The 19948-nt window shown below is 43.0% G+C and overlaps 1 protein-coding gene across 4 annotated transcripts in view; it reads left to right on the plus strand.

Annotated features, from left to right (window-relative positions):
* celsr1a (cadherin EGF LAG seven-pass G-type receptor 1a) overlaps positions 1-19948 on the plus strand; it is a 90189-nt gene that overhangs the window by 32044 nt on the left and 38197 nt on the right. For 3 of the 4 annotated variants that reach the window (XM_035147308.2, XM_035147307.2, XM_035147309.2), the window contains exons 2-7: positions 4189-4544; positions 4633-4921; positions 8216-8438; positions 10047-10162; positions 12177-12265; positions 19230-19310. In XM_035147308.2, the coding sequence (XP_035003199.2) occupies positions 4189-4544; positions 4633-4921; positions 8216-8438; positions 10047-10162; positions 12177-12265; positions 19230-19310 (1154 nt within the window). The remainder of the gene's footprint in view (positions 1-4188; positions 4545-4632; positions 4922-8215; positions 8439-10046; positions 10163-12176; positions 12266-19229; positions 19311-19948) is intronic. The other variant, XM_035147310.2, reaches the window with a different exon arrangement.

The raw sequence follows: 19948 nt of genomic DNA on the forward strand, positions 1-19948 counted from the left end.
ATTTTGACGAGAGTTTTTAATTGGCTGCTCTGCTGTAAAACTGTAACTGTGCTGTAAAAAGTGTTGCGGGGCGAGAAAAAATGGCAGATATTCTTTTTTTAACAATGCCCTGTCCTAAAGGCTTCCTGCTTTCATAATGTCAGGCCTCCCCTTGAGCTTGTAACATTTAGAGCTATCAATTACTATTCTCTTTAGTTGTGACAAATGTCAGCAGGATGGACGAAAGGCCGTCCGTTACTGGACGGTATTTACACTAGGAAAACTTTTTGTAGATCATTTTACGGCAAAAAATAAGAAAAGAATGAAAATCCGGAAAGAGTTAATAAAAAGAAAAGAAATGGAACCGGTTTGTTGTTTTCAATTATACATGTATAGGCTCTAGATTTCAGCTCTCTTTAGTGTTGTATGGGTTGATCTTTCTTTGTGTGTAAAACGCGGTGAAGTGTGTCTCTGTGGTGGGTTTGACACTTGTGTGAAACCTGCCGCAGCTGCAGATGTCACGTTGGTTTGCTGTTGTTTTACTGACCCTCCCTGTCACTAACTGACCAAACACTGCTGTTTATTTTACACCAGGGGGTTGGGGATGGGGGTTGGGGGGGCGCGGCCACCAGAGTTGAAGTCGACTGTGTCTCTTTACAACAAGTATATGCAAATTCATAAAGGAAATGTTTGCTCTATAAAAAAGTTAAATGTTTCATGATTATTTTGTGACAATTATATTTCGAATACTTTTTTATTATAAGTAAATATGTGGAATGATTGCCAGTCTTTGAATATGCTCTAGGTGCAATTTAAAATGTGCTATTATATAATAACATTTTTCTTACATGTATTTCTTAACACAACCACATAGACTTTAATGTAATTTAGGCATATAATGTGTGTATATATATGACTGTGTGTGTGTGTGTGTTTATTTTTGTGTTGTTGAAAGCTGTGTGTATTGTAGCTTATGATGACAGCTGTCCGTAGACACCTGTGTGCGTGGTGTGTGTGTGGGACTGTTTCAGAGAGAGAGAGAGAGAGAGAGAGAGAGAGAGAGAGAGCTCCATAACCAGGGAGGCACACAGACAGCTGCCAGACAAATGTATGAGCTTTTCGTGTGTCCGTACTTGTGTGTGGTCACTTGTCCTCAGACACAAACACGGGCGTGTCATTGGTGCGTTTTGCTTCACAGCTCATTAACAGCTCTTATCACCTCCGCTGCCTCCAGCACATACACAGACGGAATCAAACCGTGTGGCCCGTGATATCTAATCTACCTCGCAGCGCAACAAATCCAAACCACAATGATGACTGAGCTATTAGTCTCCAATTACTGTGTTCAATCGTGCAAATGTATTCACATTGATACTCATTTATTAGTGCTGTTAGGCTGTAAAAGTGCTGTAATGCTTGTGTTATATCAACAGCGGAGATACTGAATGTGCCAGGTAATAGAGATAAGGCAGTGTGTGTGTAGTTAATGAATGATTCACCCGTGCTATATCAAACATGGTCAGATTACGGCGCAGCTTTGATGCCCCCACCTCTTGTTTTTACTTGGAGGGTCATCTATGAAAAAACTCTCAGTAGCAATAAGTCCTTTTAAACCTGTGCGTCCGTTTGTGCTCATCTGTGGTTGGCAGGTGTGTGTGTGTGTGTGTGTGTGTGTGTGTGTGTGTGTGTGTGTGTGTGATAACATGCTTACACACACAGAATTCTCTTTTCCATGGCGTCTGTCTGTGACACACCCGTTCCATGGTTCAGCCCATCCTCTACATGTGTGTGTCATCCCATGAGAGCAGCTGGTGGGCTCTATAAATAATGTTGGATGGAGTTGCCCCCGGAGAGAGAAAGAAAACAAGCAAGTGTCTTGTAAAAATGTGTCAAAGCTAAAATATGAACAATGTTATTCTATTAGATTCTTGGTCAGACAGTCACTTTTGAGGTCACAGATACTGCCCTCTCTCTTCTCGCCGTATGCTTAGGTGAAAACACACGACTGCATCGCCGATGCGATCTCAATCAGGTTTCCCAGCTCTCCCCTTGTGTTTGGCTGCCTCATTAATTCTATTTCACATCTTTCCATGACTGAGTGATCATTTCCGTCACGCTCCAACATCTTTGGATCCAGTGCTGGTCTCCAACAGCGCCCTTTAGTGCTTCTTGGTCTTTCACACCAATGGTTCCCCCGCCGTCCTGTGCCAGTCACACTGTCTCAGCTGTGCACATCACTTTGGGAGGTGAGGACTGTAAATCATAGAGCGCTGACTGTGCCCGAGTGCTAATCTGCAATAGTTTATTTAGTCAAGAAATAACTTGGCTTGTAGCGTCGGTGTTGAAGTCTCATGTCAGTCAGTGTGTATAAGCCGTACGCTGCCATTGCTTTCAGTTTGTTTTTTAGTGTGAAATAAAGTGGGCATGAGCCATCAAAGCAGAATTGTATTGATTGCATATACAGTGTAACTCCATGCAGGATATTTTGTATCTGTATGTGTTTAAACCAAGGAGCTGAAGAATCTCTGGCAGCCTCAGGAATGCCATTGTATTGCCAGACACAGAGTGTAAGACAGTAGCCAGCAGATCCGTCTGTTAGCAGTGTGTTTAATGAAAACCTCCATTACAGCAGCCGAACACACCACAGCAGCTGCTTAATGTCACCGTCCTGCAGAGTGACTTGTTAATGTGCGTCTAAATTTGCACGTGTGCCTTTTGTCACTCTTCGTCCCACCCACCTTTATTTGTCACTGCAGTAGCTTGGCTTTACTCAACCGGCTGACCCTCATGTTACCTCCCTTTGTGGGTTATCCATCCTGACGCTGTTGGAGTTGACCTCCAGTCTGGATTGACGTTAGCACGAGGCTAGCCTGACGAGCGGGCCTGTCCGCACCCTTGCTCTGATTGACGGTGCGTCTGTGTTTGTGCGAGGAGAGTGTGAGGTCCTGAGGAGTGACCTCATGTGTGTCATGAGACTGACAGGGCACCTGTGGTCGAACCTCCACCGTGACTCTTTCACCCCTGAACCTACACACTGGGATACACCACACACTCAAGTGCTCGATATGGTGCGGCAAAGCTGTGCAACCTGACCCATCTCCCTGCCCCTGCTTGAACAGTATTATACCCCCTGCCAATTTCATCTGGCCTCACCACCTGTTGTCAGCTGTATTTCACGCTTGTGCAGCCTATAGCCTTCTGCTTCCCTCCATAGGCACCAGAGCGTACAGTAGTGCAGAAGAAGGTATAAGAACCAGACCCAGACCTCCCCAGGGGCAGAAATCCTAGACTGATCCAATTACTCCCACCCGAGGATGGAATCACACAGAATCCGCACCAACTGGCAACTACTTAATTTAATCTAGTAGGAAAAGTGTTACACGGTAAACAAGTCAAGCTGTTAAGCTGCACAGTAGAGAACACAGAGAAGCAGAAGAGACAGAATCAGGTTTAACATATGTGGGTTAAAGCTGTGAAGGGAAAGCAATTTGCATACAATCAGTTTAAAGCCATGTTCAGGCTTGAAAGTGACCAATAGTTGTATGAAGGTGTAACGTTTAGTGTCGAGCATTAACGGCTCTTTTTTGCTCCTCTAGGTTTTAGGAGGTTTTCTTTGGATGGCTTTGCCTTTTTTTTCTCTATTTGTTGTACCATTATAGTACATTTCTATCACACGGATCGTCTGCTAGCGAGGATGCTCACATTTCGCTTGTTCTACATTGAACAGATATTTAATTAAAAACCGCTTTCATGCATCTCCACATTTGTTGTGTTGAATACAGTGGGATAATGGCAGTTAAGCCATTATCAGCTCAGGCAGGAAATACAAGTCTTATTGTAACATGATAGTAGTAAGGAAATAGGTAAAGAAAGACTCTATTTACACATAATTAAAACAGCATAGTACAACAGGTCTATGATTATATTCACAACTTTCCCTTCTTTTACTCCTTTGAAACCTTGGGAACATGCTTGGCTTCCAGCAGTGTGTTGCTGTTGACTGTTCTGGTTTCTTGGTATGCACGGTATCTCAGCACTCATCTTAATGAAAGCTGGTCTCATGTCTAAGAATACGTCACCCGTCTTTGTGCTTTTGTATCAGCCTGTTCAGTTTATTTTTACCCTATAATCTCTTTTCTTTTCATCTATGTCTTGTTATCTAAAAGGTTTATGAGGTGTGTAACGGTGAATCTACTGTCTTTCCTCCAGATGGTCTCCATACTGTTGTGGGCCGCTGCACGCTGCGCGTCACCATCATCACTGACGACATGCTGACCAACAGCATCACCGTGCGTCTGGAGAACATGTCCCAGGAGCGCTTCCTCTCTCCCCTGCTCAGCCTCTTCCTCGAGGGCGTAGCGGCTGTGCTCTCCACCAAACGGGAGTCAGTGTTTGTGTTCAACATCCAAAACGACACAGACGTGCAAGGCTCCATCCTCAACGTCACCTTTTCGGCAATGCAGCCTGGAGGCGTCCCGGGTAAAGGGACGTTCTTCCCCTCGGAGGAGCTGCAGGAGCAGATCTACCTCAACAGAACTCTGCTCAGGCTGATATCATCTCAGGAGGTACATGAGCACACGATCTTAAAATTGTATATTTACGAACTCCAAAGCCAAATCAATTAATGTGCCCGAACTGTCATCCTCTCTCCAGGTGTTGCCGTTCGATGACAACATCTGCCTGCGCGAGCCCTGCGAGAACTACATGAAGTGCGTATCGGTGCTGAAGTTCGACAGCTCCCCTCCCTTCATCGCCTCAGAAACGGTTCTGTTCAGGCCCATCCACCCCATCAACGGGCTGCGCTGCCGCTGTCCCCTCGGTTTCACCGGGGACTACTGCGAGACCGAGATCGACCTGTGCTACTCTGGGCCGTGCAAGAACAATGGCAGGTGCCGCAGCCGAGAGGGAGGATACACCTGCGAGTGCCCGGAAGATTTTACTGGTGAGCTCTGCAGTTATGATTTTTTACTAAATTAGATTCGATTAGATAACATTTTCAAAACAATCTTTATTGATCCTCCAGAGTATATAGGAAATTCAAAATTGACACGGCAGCACAAGGGGTAAATGTTGTAAGAAAAATAAGAATAGAAACAGAATCTAGAATAAATAATATATAAATAGAAATGCTACATACAATTTAGTCTGGAGCCCCCAAAGCACTTTGAATCACGTGGGGGACGGATCATCTGTGTCAGGCTGCCAATAGCAGCAGCGCACAAGCATAGGTTTAATATGTATTATGATTATTATAAAAAGAAAGCCTCAACTACACTGCTATGTAATGTGCCTAATACAAATGACTATGATAGTAATATCTGTATGAAATTACATGTTTTTTTTCCAAAGAAAACAGTGAAAGTCTTTATAAGTAAGTGCGATCTTTCCTCTTGTGTCTGACAATGGCTTTAATGGCTCGTACAAAATGGCTTAACCGCACTGACAGGTTGTAAGAGCTCTCAACCGCCTATTGTTGTAGCTTGAGGTCGACCCCGGTGCAGGAAGCAGAAAGCGTGCTTTGTTATACTGTATGTATACAGCCACCTGCACTCAGAGACACACGTATGCACATACAATACAGTTGATTTATTGCTGTATAGGTGTGTGAGGAATGCTGACGACACTGGTCGAACCAGATCTGACTCGAACATCAGTTAATCCATTAACCCCAAACCACATTGGCTGTAATAACTTTAAAACTCAAAATAATCGTGAAACAGGGAATTATAACTAAACTAAATTATAACTTTTATCAATATTTTTGTATATACAATGGAAAAAAGTTATTTGAAATTACAAATATTCTCTCTTCCTGCCTGGAAGCCGCCCGTAAACGTGACTCTGCACAGCATTAGAGGAACTATGGGAAGATTCTAAGGCTTTCATCGTTTCTATTCAAATCATTTTGTGAAATATTTCCCGATGTCAGTGATCTTCCTCCCATAACTTCCCCCTGGAACATCGGATACCTGAGCGACTGTCTCCGCTCCTCTGTGTCTCCCTAATAGTCTACTGGGCTTCTGACAAGCCTTCATCCCTCCTTTCCCCCAACACTCCACCTCTCCTCTCCTTCTCTTCCTCTATCTTATCTGATCTAATTACCTGATTATAGCTGCCTTTGTCACTCACTGGCCCACTCGCGCCTTCTCCTCCTCCTCCGCATGTCCATCTTCTCCGCTCGCCCATCATATTTCTTCCCCTTACCTACAGCTCGGTGTCCCCGTCTCGAAGGTCACAGTTCAACTAAGATATCCAGGGCCCATCAGGGGCCATTATGGGGCTGATGACAGCGGGGAGGGGGGCCTTCTCTGTCCTCCTTGGGTTACCTACATTACAGGGAAACAGATCCTTATAATTCCCCCCCTCGGAAAAAGGATTACGCTGAGGAGAGAAGGGCCATTAGCTGGTTCCAAGCGGTGGTGTTAGGGTTCTTTCTGTGTGTATCCTGGCTGGACAGATTTTGTCTGGACAGCAAGCTGACACACAACACTGCATGGGACATAGAGGCACCCACTGCAAATAATATTAGAGTCAGAAAGAAGTCTCCTGCTGTATTAGTGGAGGAATGTAAATGAGGCAGAGACAGGAAACTGGGCCCAACCGATTTTGAGCAAAACTAGATCCACGTGGTCATTTGGGAGGAATTTCCCATGAGAGCCACACTGCAGTAAGTCATAAATTAGATAATAATATCAAAAAGATTAATATCAACATGCAGCATCAAAGTTGGACATGAAACCTGACCCTTAAAATGTAGTTGCACATACAGAGGACTTCCTATAAAGAGAAATTCTGTACGGTTTGACCCATAGACTTTATATAAAGATGCACGACATGACAGCTCACAAAAGTGAAGCAAAAGCATCTTGACCTCCACCTGTTGGCTGGCTGCAGTAAAGGTTATAAACCCTGCCTCCTCCATGTTCATAGGTGGGACATATATCAAACTAAAAAGTCAAAGTACACCTCAAATAAGTTTTTCTCAAAGATGGTTTCTATCATTTTAGGTTGTTCTAATCAGACAGTTGTACGTTCAAGTGTTTGTTTTTTCTCATAGGTTTGGCTTTAATTACATATTGGATGCCATAGAAACGAGTTAAAACGTCATGATTGACAGATATGACTAACTCACGATTAGTGGAGCGTGTATATCAGCAGGACCTTGCTACCGAGACTCCATCCCCTGATTTCTACTGCGCAGACTCTGGCTCCCAATGCGCAAGATGGCAGTGTTCGTATCTGGGATATTTAAGCTTCATTTCTGGACAGTGGAGGGAAGTGGAGACGTGTTGTCTGTCTATATATACAGCCTATAATTTGACCATGAAGTGACCAACTCTCCACTCCCCTAAACTAAATATGAATTGGTTAATACAACACAATATGGACTGATAGACTCAAGAAGTTTGGACCAGGTTAATTTGTAGAGAACAGGGTTAAACTCACATCTACTGAGGTAAATGAGACTGCTGCTCTGTCATTTTATGAACCAGTATATATTTTATATTCTTGCTTTTTAAAATTTGGCCAGACACATAAATATTTTACCATTTTACCACTGCTTTATTTTACCTGCAAATTGTAGGAATGTTGTTTAGTGTTCTCAACAGGACATTTTCTGACACTTCCTAAATCCAAGCTGCTGTGATGTTAAGAGGGATTTAACTGGTCAGCATTTATCTGATCTTCATATGGTTTAGCAGTTATCGCCAGGAGCAACTATGTGTTGGGCTTAAACGTCTCATCCCTCCTCCACTCCACTCTTTCTTTCCTTCCTTATCACTCCCCTTCCACTCTCTGTGCTCCTCTTTATCTCCCATCCTCTCTCTTCTCTCCAAACATGGCCAAATTACTTTGTGGCTAAGACCTGCGCTTCCCAGAAAAGGCATATACACAGAGCTCGGCAGTTTGCTGCTAATGTTTGGACTGAGAAAGGCTTTTTTTGAACCAGTGTTTGAGAAGGGACCATAACAACATAAGACTGACGCTGTTTTTAACCTGCACATTCATTAGGAGAAGGTACAAGTTACGTGTTTAAATTAAAGTAAAGTTTTAAGCTTGATTGATAAAACAGCTCTTACGAAGGTTTGAATATGAGGCCTATTCAAACCAAGGCAGGTGTCAACCACAGCTGGAAGTAAAACATAAAAACACGAATGATACTAAAGTACATACAACAGCTGCACCACAACTCTGAAACTGTGTTATAGTAATTCCTCCTCTTTTTCTCTCGCAGGTGAACACTGTGAGCTGAATGCATCATTAGACCGCTGTGTGCCCGGCGTGTGCAAGAATGGCGGCCAGTGCGTCAACCGTCTCGCAGGCGGTTTCATGTGCGAGTGTCCACCAGGGGAGTACGAGAAGCCCTACTGCGAGATGACCACCCGCAGCTTCCCCGGACAGTCCTTCATCACCTTCCGAGGCCTGCGGCAAAGGTTCCACTTCACCGTCTCTTTCATGTGAGTACACTTTCTAACCCTCCGCTCTTCCTTTGTTCCCTTCGCTCCTGTCTTCGTTAATTACCACAAACCGCCAAACCCTCCCTTTCTAATAATTATGTCTGGATGAAATTCAAGACTACGCCTGTAACACTTTCCACTCTCACATGGGACATATACAGTTTACACTGATAAACGATAAAACTGTATTTGTGATTTAGTATAGGGAGATATTGAAATAAATTTTTGTCTTTGTAAGTATATAGGCAGATATTGTATACAGACTGAATTGTAAAAAAAAAAACTTAATTTACAAAATCTTGGCTGGATGATCTAGATAATAGTTTTATTCTCTCCCATGCAAGTGTGCTAAACCACATAACTTCTAATTGTAGACTGTAGCATCAGTACGTCTGAGATATTGTAGCAAATGGTAATCAATGGAACTGCACAAATAAACATAGTTGGGCTAAACTGTCAACTGGGGCGTATTGAGACATGTGCACACTTTTTCCATTGTGTCTCAGTTCCCTCGTTTCAATATGTGCATACCTACACATGGGAGAGCAGGGAAGACACACACACACTCCGCCTGAACGTGCAAATTTATGAGGCGTGCTTGTGTTCTCAAACAAACTGAAACTGCTGCAGGTAAACAACCCTGGTTCGGCAAGTTTCTGACACAGAGGTAAGATCAGTTTAAACGTGCGAGTTCATCGGCCACACGGCGACGGTGAGAGAGGTTTTTGCAGTGCGGTGAAAACAGGAAAGGCTGTGTGATGAGTTTCCCTTATCAGTGTTTGGCTACAGCCGTCCTGACTTCCTGCCCTCCTGGCCTCACTGGCATCTGCCGGCTGACTCCTCTGCCCTCACCTTGCGCTCCCGACACACACACAAACAAGCCCAAATGTGAACTTTGCACGCTGGTAGAAAAAACACACGGGAAGGTACTGGCTCAGTTACCAGGTATTTCTCCCTCTCTCACATGTGGACATGTTCATGCATCATCTAAAGCACGGGAGCTGCTTCCTCTCTGCGGCCCACCGGGTTTACACATCCTGCCTTTCCTTTCCAAGCGACTTTTCCTTAAGAGCTCCTCGGCCCTTTCATCCTGAAGCTATCTGCCATGCACTTAACTGCTCAGTCTGTTTGCGTTGGATAGGTGCTTAGAAATGTGACAGGAAACTTAAGAATTCAGAGAAGAGAAAAACAACTGGATATCACTCAACCTTTTCTGTTCCACTAATCTGAATGATCCTTGTTTGGTTTTAAGTCTTACTTTAGAAATTATAATCTTTTAAACAGCAAATTTTTTCTCCCTGTGACCTTCCTGTATGCAACCATATTTAATAATAATAATAATGTGTAATAATATAAAATAATAATATATTTATTTCATATTTAGAAATAATTGAATTGTTCATTATCCCAGAACTTTTAACTCACCTCGACTTTGGTCAGGATTCACAGAAATTTGACTAAATTAATTTAGTTTAGCATTGTTTCATGACTCCTTTATTATTATCTTCATACATTTTTGGTTTGATCAATATCCTTGTCTTGCATTCTTGCTTGACATAGAGTATTTAGGAATAACCATAAAAAGCACAATCCCATTTGTCTTTGCAGGTTCGCCAGCAGAAAAAGAAACGCTCTGCTTCTCTACAACGGCAGATTTAACGAGAAACACGACTTCATCGCTCTGGAGATCATCGAGGAGCAGATTCAGCTCACCTTCTCTGGAGGTGAGGCCTCGCCGTGTGTGTGTGTTATTCTGCCTGTGCATGTGTGGTCACCACTTACAGTAACTGTACTGCGCTGCACTGCGAGTAGATTAACTCAGGTGTAAACACACATTAACTAAAGTGACTTTCACAAAGAGGTCGCTAAACAATTCTTATCAGCGTGTGCATTCTTTTGACAAGAGTGTGTGTCAGTCAGTGTGTGCATGTATCCAAATGTTCAGAGTTTTGATTTGTCGCTGTGTGTGTGTGTGTGTGTGTGTGTGTGTGTGTGTGTGTGTGTGTGTGTGTGCGTGTAGCTAAGAGGGATGGGTGTGTGTTACTATTTTGAAAACAGCTGCTTTCTCAGAGTGGAAGCTGCCACACTGATTAATGATGGCAAAAAAACACCTTCATTACACACCCACACACACACCCACACACACACACAGAGTTTAAACCCGATCAAACAAACAGCCGTACTGATTGCCAGACCTGGTAACCGTTGGATTGCAGATCAAACGCATGTTCCTTGGACTGGTGACTCTTGTTCTCAGAGCCGCTCCACTTTCCCATGGTACCGCACAGGGAGGAATCCAGTTCAGTATGATTATGTTGGGCGAAGCCTGTTTGGGAACCAGGCCAAGTCCTTGTGCCCTGCTTCACATCTGAAATACAACTAAATGCTGAACGCAGGAATCGTCAAATCCGTCTGTTTCTCAAGTGCACAGCCAGTAAACAGACATCATTTATTAACTTATTAACACACACACTCACACACACACACACACTAATACAAACCCTGGCATTGCTTGTCAGTGTCGCTGTACGGCTTACTGATTTCCAGAGCAGTGGATTCCTGCCCAGGCTGCCCCTGCCTTTGACAAACAGAGTATAACCCCCACTAAATCTGGTGCCATTGTGCTCTACAATCTTTTCAACTGAGAGCCATTGATACCGCAGACTAATACTGGCTTTCCCAACAGTTGATTTACGACCGCGGTGTGTGCGTATCTTAGCGTATTAATCTGCGTACGTCAAGTAAGGACACAGAGTTTTCCCTTTAATAGCAACTTATCGACAACCTGCAGGATATATTGAGTGATGTAGATATTCCTCCTCTCATTGGCCCACATTAAAGCGAGACAATTTAACTTCTGAAAGATAAGTAAACACACAGCTTCCTTTTTGTACATGAAAAGCTGAATTCATTAGAAACTAGCATGGCACTTAGTAGAGTACATAGGCCCAACAGTCCCATTATATTCTATAAACCAGCACCAAATTGCCAAAACTAATGCTGCTTTCATACAACATGAAATCTTCCGGAGGAGGGGATGTATGTGAGAATGCAAATGTCCAGGTCACTTGCTGTGGACGTTTTTCTTGCCAGCCCCCTAGTAAACTGTCTGGTGAATAAACGAGTGAGCCCACGTGAGAATACAATTGTGTCTTCGTTTTCCGGAGTTCATTTCTGAAAACGGCTTTAGAAATATGTGGCCCCTAACAACGCAGATTTTTTCAATCAAGATCCATGAATTATTATGTTTTGGTGGAGGTAATAAAATGCACACTTGTTCAGTTCAATACACTCAATGCTTTTGCAGTTACAGCCTTTCTTGGCCTGACCAGTAGTTTATAGTGGCACGTTTGTTAACAATCATGTGCTCACATTATTTTATGTTAAGCAAAATGTAGATATACGATAACAATCTAAACTAATTAACTACTTAACTAAGTGTACATCATCAGGAAACAGGTTTGTTTTGGCGCAGTGCCACTCACAGAAATGTTTTTCATACTGTTGTTTGAAATTGACAGAACTGACTCTTCACTTCTGCTCTGGTTCTTTCTTTCCTCTTCCTTCCCCTCATCTTTCCTCTCACCCCAACGTCACCATTTTCACTCGCTACCTTCTCTCCCTTCTCATTCTCTTAACTCCCCTCTTCCACCAACTTTCCTCCCATCTTTCGTTGCCTCGTCACCCTCCCGGCTTTTCCTCCCTCCCTCCTTCTTCCCGCCTTTCCTTGTTACCCAGGTGAGACAAAGACCACAGTGTCTCCCTACATCCCAGGCGGGGTTAGCGACGGCCAGTGGCACTCTGTTCAGCTCCATTACTACAACAAGGTAAGGAACTCAACCAACCAACTGACCGACCGTGGCTTCTCCTGCTTCAGTAGGCTTTTTAAAAACAGCCTTTTCAGCTCACGAAAAATGAGACGGGGACTGAAAATATTGCATTGTTCCTTAAAGTGTACAGCCCATATAAAAGTTCAAGATCTTAGTTGGCCAATGCTAAGGCTGAGCAGTGATGGTGTGGGAGTGAAGAGGATGATATGTGGCTTTCTTTGAGGGTTGAAAGCGGTTGACCTTGGCTGCTGATTTAGGAGATTATCGTCAGAGTACAGCTTTGACTAGTGATGTTAACTCTGAGAGGAGATCACCGCTCTGCTCTTATGAGCGCAGAGGCCTGGCTTCAGCTTCAGGGGTTAAAAGTTCATCATCTGTACGCTCAACAGCTTAGATACACATGTGTCTCTGAGTCAATGGTCGATGCAATGGAACAATCTTTACCACCAGCAAGAGTTTTTCTATCTTCACTTCATTCTCAGAGTCTCATTTTTCAAGATGTTCCCACGATGGTCGAATCTCAGAATAGAGACTCAAGTAACCACTTCAGTTGTGATATCATATTAGAAGGGCTTACAGTGCAGTCAATTGCTGGTGTTGTTTTCTAACAAACTTCCAGAGCCTGGGGACATTGTTCTTATAATATTAAACCAGACAGGAAATAAGATAACACTGGCCTTCTGAAGAGATGCAACAGTATAGTTTTGTCTGGTTACTGTATATTTTTTAGAGAGTTCTTCAGTATCGGCAGTAATAATAGCATTGATACGCATGAAAACGGGGAGTTTAACAAAACTCCTCCAAAATGAAATGACACATCTCAAGGGGTTGATACCATAACAATACATTTCTAACCTTGCCTTCCGTCTATCCATGTGATTGTGATATTGTGCACATGATATCTCAAGAACGCCCTGAGGGAATCTCTTCAAACTTGATACAAACCTTCTCTTAGACTCACGGATGAACTGATTAGAATTTGGTGGTCAAAGGTCAAGGTCCCTGTGACCTTACATATCACGTTTTTGGTCTTGTGAACGCAATATCTCAGGAACACCAAATTTGGTACAACAAAATGTATGTAGACTGAAACTGCACTGGTTAGCGGAGGCATAACCGCAGGATGGTATTTCTAGTTTTCCCCTGATTCAAAGTTGTTAGAGCAGTTCATTTGTCATCTTCCCAAAGGCAAGCTAATGGTTCTACCTCAAGCATGTGAGAGACGCTATGTTCTGGCTTTATCTCATAGCCTTTCAAAGCTAGTATGCTATCAGGTATGCATGTGCTGTGCTATGCTGTTACATCAATCTTTCTTTATTTCATCATTTTCCCTCAACTCTTTTCTCTCTCTCTGGCTCTTCCTTCTTGTATATGACTCTGGGAGCTGTAGCATCATCTGGCTTGACCCAAGACAATTGTTTTGCAACTTGTTAAAAAAAAAGAATCTGCTGCTTCTTGACCCAACGCCAGCCTGCAATGCACAATATCTCACATTTCACTCGCTGTTGGCCTCTTTGTTTCCAGCTATAGAGCCCATAGCATACTCGGTGGCCTTGACAGTGAAGTGTGCATCAAAGGGGATGAATCATGCTACAATACCGTTCTGTGTTAGCTGCAGGGTGACACCTGTATCTATTGTTTGAGGTGTATTCTGGCTGTATGTCCCTCTCTTCCACGGCACAGCCTTTATGATGATAGAGACAATGGCTGAATCCTTGTAGAGCTTTGTGAAAACTGCTGCCAGGCTACTGACGACCACAGATATTATTCGCAGGATACAGAGCGTTGGCACCAGAGACTTTTTTTATTTTGTTGATCTGTTGGGTTGTCTAGTGTTCGTAGGGATTGCCATGGAAATGAGAGATTCATTTCCACGTATGAAGAGATTTCCTGCTTCGTTCCTCTTCGATGGAGATTACTTCTCTTATTTATTCAGCTTCACCGATCCCATAGGCCTCCTGTTTGCTGCTGTGACATGCAGATACAAGTAGAGTCTGCACACACACACACTCACACACACTATTACATGGGTTTATGGGCATATCCTTGTGTTATTAGTTTGTAAAACAGGGGGGTGGGTGCGTTCCACCGATGTCAGTCTTAATGAAGACCAGTGATTTGCAGAGCTGGTGACACATTCCGTTAAATTAGCCCGAGGCTCGACTGCAGAGCTCACGCAGGGTCAGCTTTTTCTTCACGTGTTGAATGATCAGAAGTCAAATTGAGTGATGGTAATCTAACCAGACATGAGTTGCTGCAGGGATTATTGGAAATGTATATGGCAGAACGCGGTAATGTTCTCACAATAGATTAGACGTGTTGACGTGTGAATGTACAGACGTGAATGAAGGCGCACACGTGTTTGCCGTATATATGAAGGAAGACTCACATTTCTCTGGAGGTAGCAATGTTGGCATAGTCCGGAGAGACTTGATCCCAAATCTTAAACAGTGATGTAATCCAGATTTATGTTGTGCAAACACATACAATCACACACATAAATACTGTTCTCTCTCTTTCCTCATATCTACCGGGAGGTTTTTAGGGGTTTTAGCTGTTGTAAGTTGCCTGTCGCACTTAGTTTACTGTGGTTATAAAGTATTTAAGTGTTTAAGTGGAGGTTTATTTCAAAATTTAAGTTTGCACCACTCAATAAAGTAATTTAATTAAATTGTGTTATTTATTAGTCAGTCAGTTAGGTGATACTAAACACTGCTTTGTGATCTTTCTGCGAGAAGAAACATATCTGACCTTAAATTCCATCAAAATGCTGTTTGATATAAAACGACTTATAATGCAATTTACATCAAAACAACCACATTTAAACCCTAAATTTGATTAGATAAGTAAGAAATTGATTCATGAAGAGCTGGTGCAACCTATCCAGGGTGATTCATCGTACATGAGCCCAAGTTGTTTTTAACGGTCCGCACAGAGTACACACACACACACACACACACACACACACACACACGCAAACACAGATGGTGATTTATTGGGTCAGTTGATGATGCTCTTAAAGTTGTGCAGGGCTGTACGGGTGCCCCCTTTTAAATCCGCTGCAGCTCTCTTCAGAAGAACCGGGGTGCCTCCGCTAAAAAACAGAGGTCAAAGGTCGGGGAGGGTTGGCATGACAACAGACGTGGACCTGCTATTGTTGCAATGATCTGGGTCGTTTGGAAAGCTGTGGATGCGTGTGTTTGCATCTGTGGGGGGCAGACAAACAGAGGGTGTTTTTGTGTGGGGGAGTGTCTGGGTGTGTATGTGTGTGCTTTTGAATGTGTGCATGTGTCCATACAACTATTAGGAATGTTACACAATAGTGGTGGAAGGATGAAAACATTGTTGAAATTCCAGAATGTAATGTCTCAAGGACAGTTGACTGTCAGCACGACAAATCTAAACAGGAAATGAACACACACACACCGTTTTAGTGCATAGGTGGATATTCTTGAAGCAGCAGGAGGTTTTGTCTTGGGTTTTGATGTGTGCTAACTACAGGAAATGATGTCCCTGGTCGCAGGAAGTGATGCTATTTAGCTGGACACTGGACAGGATGTCAGTTGTATCATTGTCTCCTCCACACCACTTGCAAGCATTACACTGGGATAAAATAGAGCCTAACAGAAGAGGAACGCTTGTTTTATCTCTGATCTTTGCAATGACTACAATGATAGTCTCACACTAATTGTTCCATCAAAACAAATGCAATTGTATAAAGGCAGCTTTGTCTTAAAGGGAACACGAGATGAACACTTATTGTCGTAACTGACTTTGGAAGTTTGAACAAATAAACTGTATCCACTGATGAAGACCAACACGTTTTTTTTATCAAACTTACATCGAGTTTTTCATTTCTATACTCACACACACTGATCATATTGTAGCTGTTGCACATTGGACTGTTTTGACTTTTTTTGGACTTTTATCTTTTGGACTTGCAGCTGTCATTACCGAATAAGAATCTCATTGGTAACTTTTCATTTGATTTAGTTCAGAGTGGTGACAGGATGAGCCTGCAGTTCTGGGCAGAGTCAATTTGATTTAACATTTGGAAAAATGAAGACGTCAAACATGAAGAATCTTAATGACTTTTGCATTTACCAGTGTGATTGCATGTGAACCTCAGCTATAAATATACTATAATTACCCTCCATGTGATCCATACACATGCTTTCAGTGCAGCGAAGCAGAGCATGACTGCAGATATGATGAGTCTGTGTGTTTGCAGCATTTTTATAATGCTGCCTGAGCTGCACGCAGCCTCGATGCTAGACATGTTTAATAGTTTAGCACTGGCTAATATGGGCTGTGATATTTACAGCCAGGGTCTGTGGACAGCATTCCCAGACAGGCTTAGTTGGCTCTTATCACCAGCGAGTATCAAAAGTTCACTCTTTCTGCCTCTGCTGTTCCTCCGTCGCTCTCACTCCGGTGCTGTTTACACGGCAGCGCTTTAATCATCAGAACATACGTGCAAATTACTTCACAGCATAGCTTGAAGTACTTTTTAATGTACCATGTCTGTATTTTTGCATTCCACCTCTGCTGGGTTGAAACACTTATGTAAGTCAACCACTCAGCTGAATAAGGAAACCTGCTGGGTTTACTTGAAAAAGGACTTGTCTTGCTATTAAATGCTTTTATATTTTTATATTTTTATTTAATATACCTTTGAATCAATGGAAGTTGCAAAAGCCTGACACCAAGTTACCTCACCACTACCCTAAATACCCAAAATACAGGGTTTATAAAGGTTTATCTGTCTCTAAACAAATGGACTATCAATTCAGACATAACGATTTCTATGATTTAAACCACTTTTAGGCTGACAGAGTGTTTTGAAGATTGCTATAATAAGAACAGTTTTATATTAACAATAGAGCAAATGATAGCTTGTAATATAGAAAGGGGGACAAAACATAGACTGTACATAAAGATAGACGTTGAAGGCAGAATATCCCAGATACAAACGCTGCCATCTTGCGCCAAGGACGTCTTTTGGAGCTAGAGACTATGCAGTAGCCATCTGGGAGTAGAGCTGTAGTAGCATGATCCAATACCTGCAAGCAACCAATCGTGAGTCAGCCTCAGCAGTCAATCACAACGTTTTACCCAATTTTTTATAAATGATCACTTGAACAAAATGACAGAAAACATCTTTGAGAAAAAATAATTTGAAGTCTTTTCTGCCATGTTATTTTGGTCCATGTACCATCCACTAACATTGAGGCGCTGGGTTTATGGTCTATACTGCAGCCAGCCACCAGGTGGCGATCAAGACGCTTTGGCTTCACTTTTGGGGAGCTGTTATGTCCCCCATCTTTATTTACAGTCCGTGACAAACCCAGATATAATTTTTACTGTACTCTGCAGAACTCAGCTCTGTTTTGGTTTTATAGACCCAAACTTAAAAGTCTTAGTTCACAGCTGAACTCAGTGTTCCAGATGCAGGCAGCTGTTTTTAGCAAGCTTATGCTAACGATGAAAGCTTTTATTTTACATCAATACAAATATATTACACTGGTCTTCGTCCGGGGAAGAACTAGTACACTCCATGTGTGTCTGTCTCCTCTTCTCTCTTGTCTGATATTCAAACGCACATACACACACACACAGGGACACACACTGCATGGTCACAATACATAAATGCTCTTTAAATAAACTGCAGAGAGCCCGTAAGAGCCTGGATCTCTCTCTTTGTGATGTAGTTTTAAGTGGTACTTTCCTGGGTGGCCGCAGTGACTGAGACACTCGCCTTCACACACACTTACACAGACACACACACGATGAGAGACTGCCCATCATCATGTTTTCCTGCACACACACACGGGTGCAGGTTTGTGTATTTTCGCTGCCACGTCCTTTTTGGAAAGGTTAAGTAGTTATTTTTCGAGGTGAAGCCCCAGACTCCACATTCCCCCGCAGGGTGTGTTGTTAGAGGAAGAGGCCATGTTAGTCTTTGTTCTTCTTTGACGCACTGTATGTTTCCACAGACCACAAACATTTAAGGTTATCATCACTTGTAAGTGCACACATTACCTTTCAATAACAGGAGTTTCTCTTTCACCAGTTATAACGCATTGAGACAAAATTCATATATAGCAAATGGTGTTATACTCCCTCTCAGAAGATATGACGATTATGGTGTTTCGTACTTTAAATTAATCAGACACAATCAGAACACTTGGTAATTTAATACTGTTGCGTGTAAACAGACTCCAAATCTATGTTTTGTGTTCGTGTGGTGAATCTGCTCTTGTCGACACACAGTAGTTGCTCCTGGGGTTTTTCACACGCTTGTGCCGAAAGGAATATTCCCTGTGTTCTTCCTGCTGTAAATTTCACCTGCTCGTCACATAGCGTGGCACTTCACAGGGGGATACACATCTAAAAGAGACACCTTTGTCCGAAGGTGGCGTGCATGATTTGTAGCCTATTGTGTGAGGTAGTGGGGGGGAGGTGTTCTTGAAGTGGGCACGTTTTGTCAAGGATGTAGTTATTGTTGTGGCAAAGTGGCTGGTAGCAAGTGCAACAACAAACAGTTCAGCGGGCGTGTGCACATGCGTATGTGCAATAAATGATGACAGCAGTGTTTGTCATAATATTTCTGCTGTCATACTGTGTAGTGCACACACTGTACATGTACAGTTAAGAAAATGTCAAGAGCCCGACTGATTTGGATATTTTGGGCCCGATATATATAGGGCATTAAAAAAATGCAACACTGATATCATTGGAAAACCGATAAATCAGGTCAGGCTCTAGAAAATACTATAGATGTAGACATTTACATGTTTGTTTGTTATTGAGCGAAATTAATACAGCTCTTTCTGCACTCAAAAAAAGGCTTTCTCATAAATATGGACAAACATCATACACACACACACACAGTGCTGTGGCTTGGTTGTGGGCTGCAGGTCTAATGCGGTGTCTCTCTCTCACGGTGTCTCTCTACCAGGACGGGGGGAGTCTGGTGGACTCCAGTGGGGCTCTGCGGCTCCCATTCTATACTGCCTGGCTGGAGCTCAATCAGAAGGAGGTAACCTTTGACCTCTAGCCTGTAGTCCCCACTGGTGTTTTTTTCTCCCCCCCTCCAGGGTCTTATTTAGTCCCTGCTCTGCTTCTAGTCTGCTTGACTAACTACTGTACTTGCTTCCCTCAGGTAGACAGAGGTGGCCGCTAACAACAGGGTGTGTAGTTTAGTGTGGCTCTGGTCAGGTGTGGACTGTAGAGGGGGTTGTTGCAGGTGTTTTTTTGGTTGTAGTTTGGCTGCTGGAGGTTTGTGGTAACCTAACTTTCTTCCCTCTCCTCTGTTTTTGGCGTTTGAGTTTATTGTTAACAAACACGATTGTTTGTTCTTTGCTTGCCACCATGCACCGCTTTCAGACCTGCATTGAAGTCCGAACATTTTCCTGAAATCTTCCGAAAAAGAACGTAGATGTCAGTCAGTTTTCACTGACTGACATCACTTTTCCGAGTAAAATGTCAGAAAAATGTCTAATGATAAAAAAGAGGTGCTATACATGTAGGAGACACCAACAAAGATGCCAACTAAGAATCGCAACGAGATCCTTGAGCTTTTGGTGATAAGGGCCGACGCCGGTGTCAATGTGCTGTAAACAAACACACGTGGTTTCTGCAGCAGAATTTATCAATCACGTCCTGCCGCCTGAATGC

This window comes from Hippoglossus stenolepis, chromosome 22 (assembly GCF_022539355.2).
Source record: "Hippoglossus stenolepis isolate QCI-W04-F060 chromosome 22, HSTE1.2, whole genome shotgun sequence".
Classification (NCBI taxonomy): Eukaryota; Metazoa; Chordata; class Actinopteri; order Pleuronectiformes; family Pleuronectidae; genus Hippoglossus; species Hippoglossus stenolepis.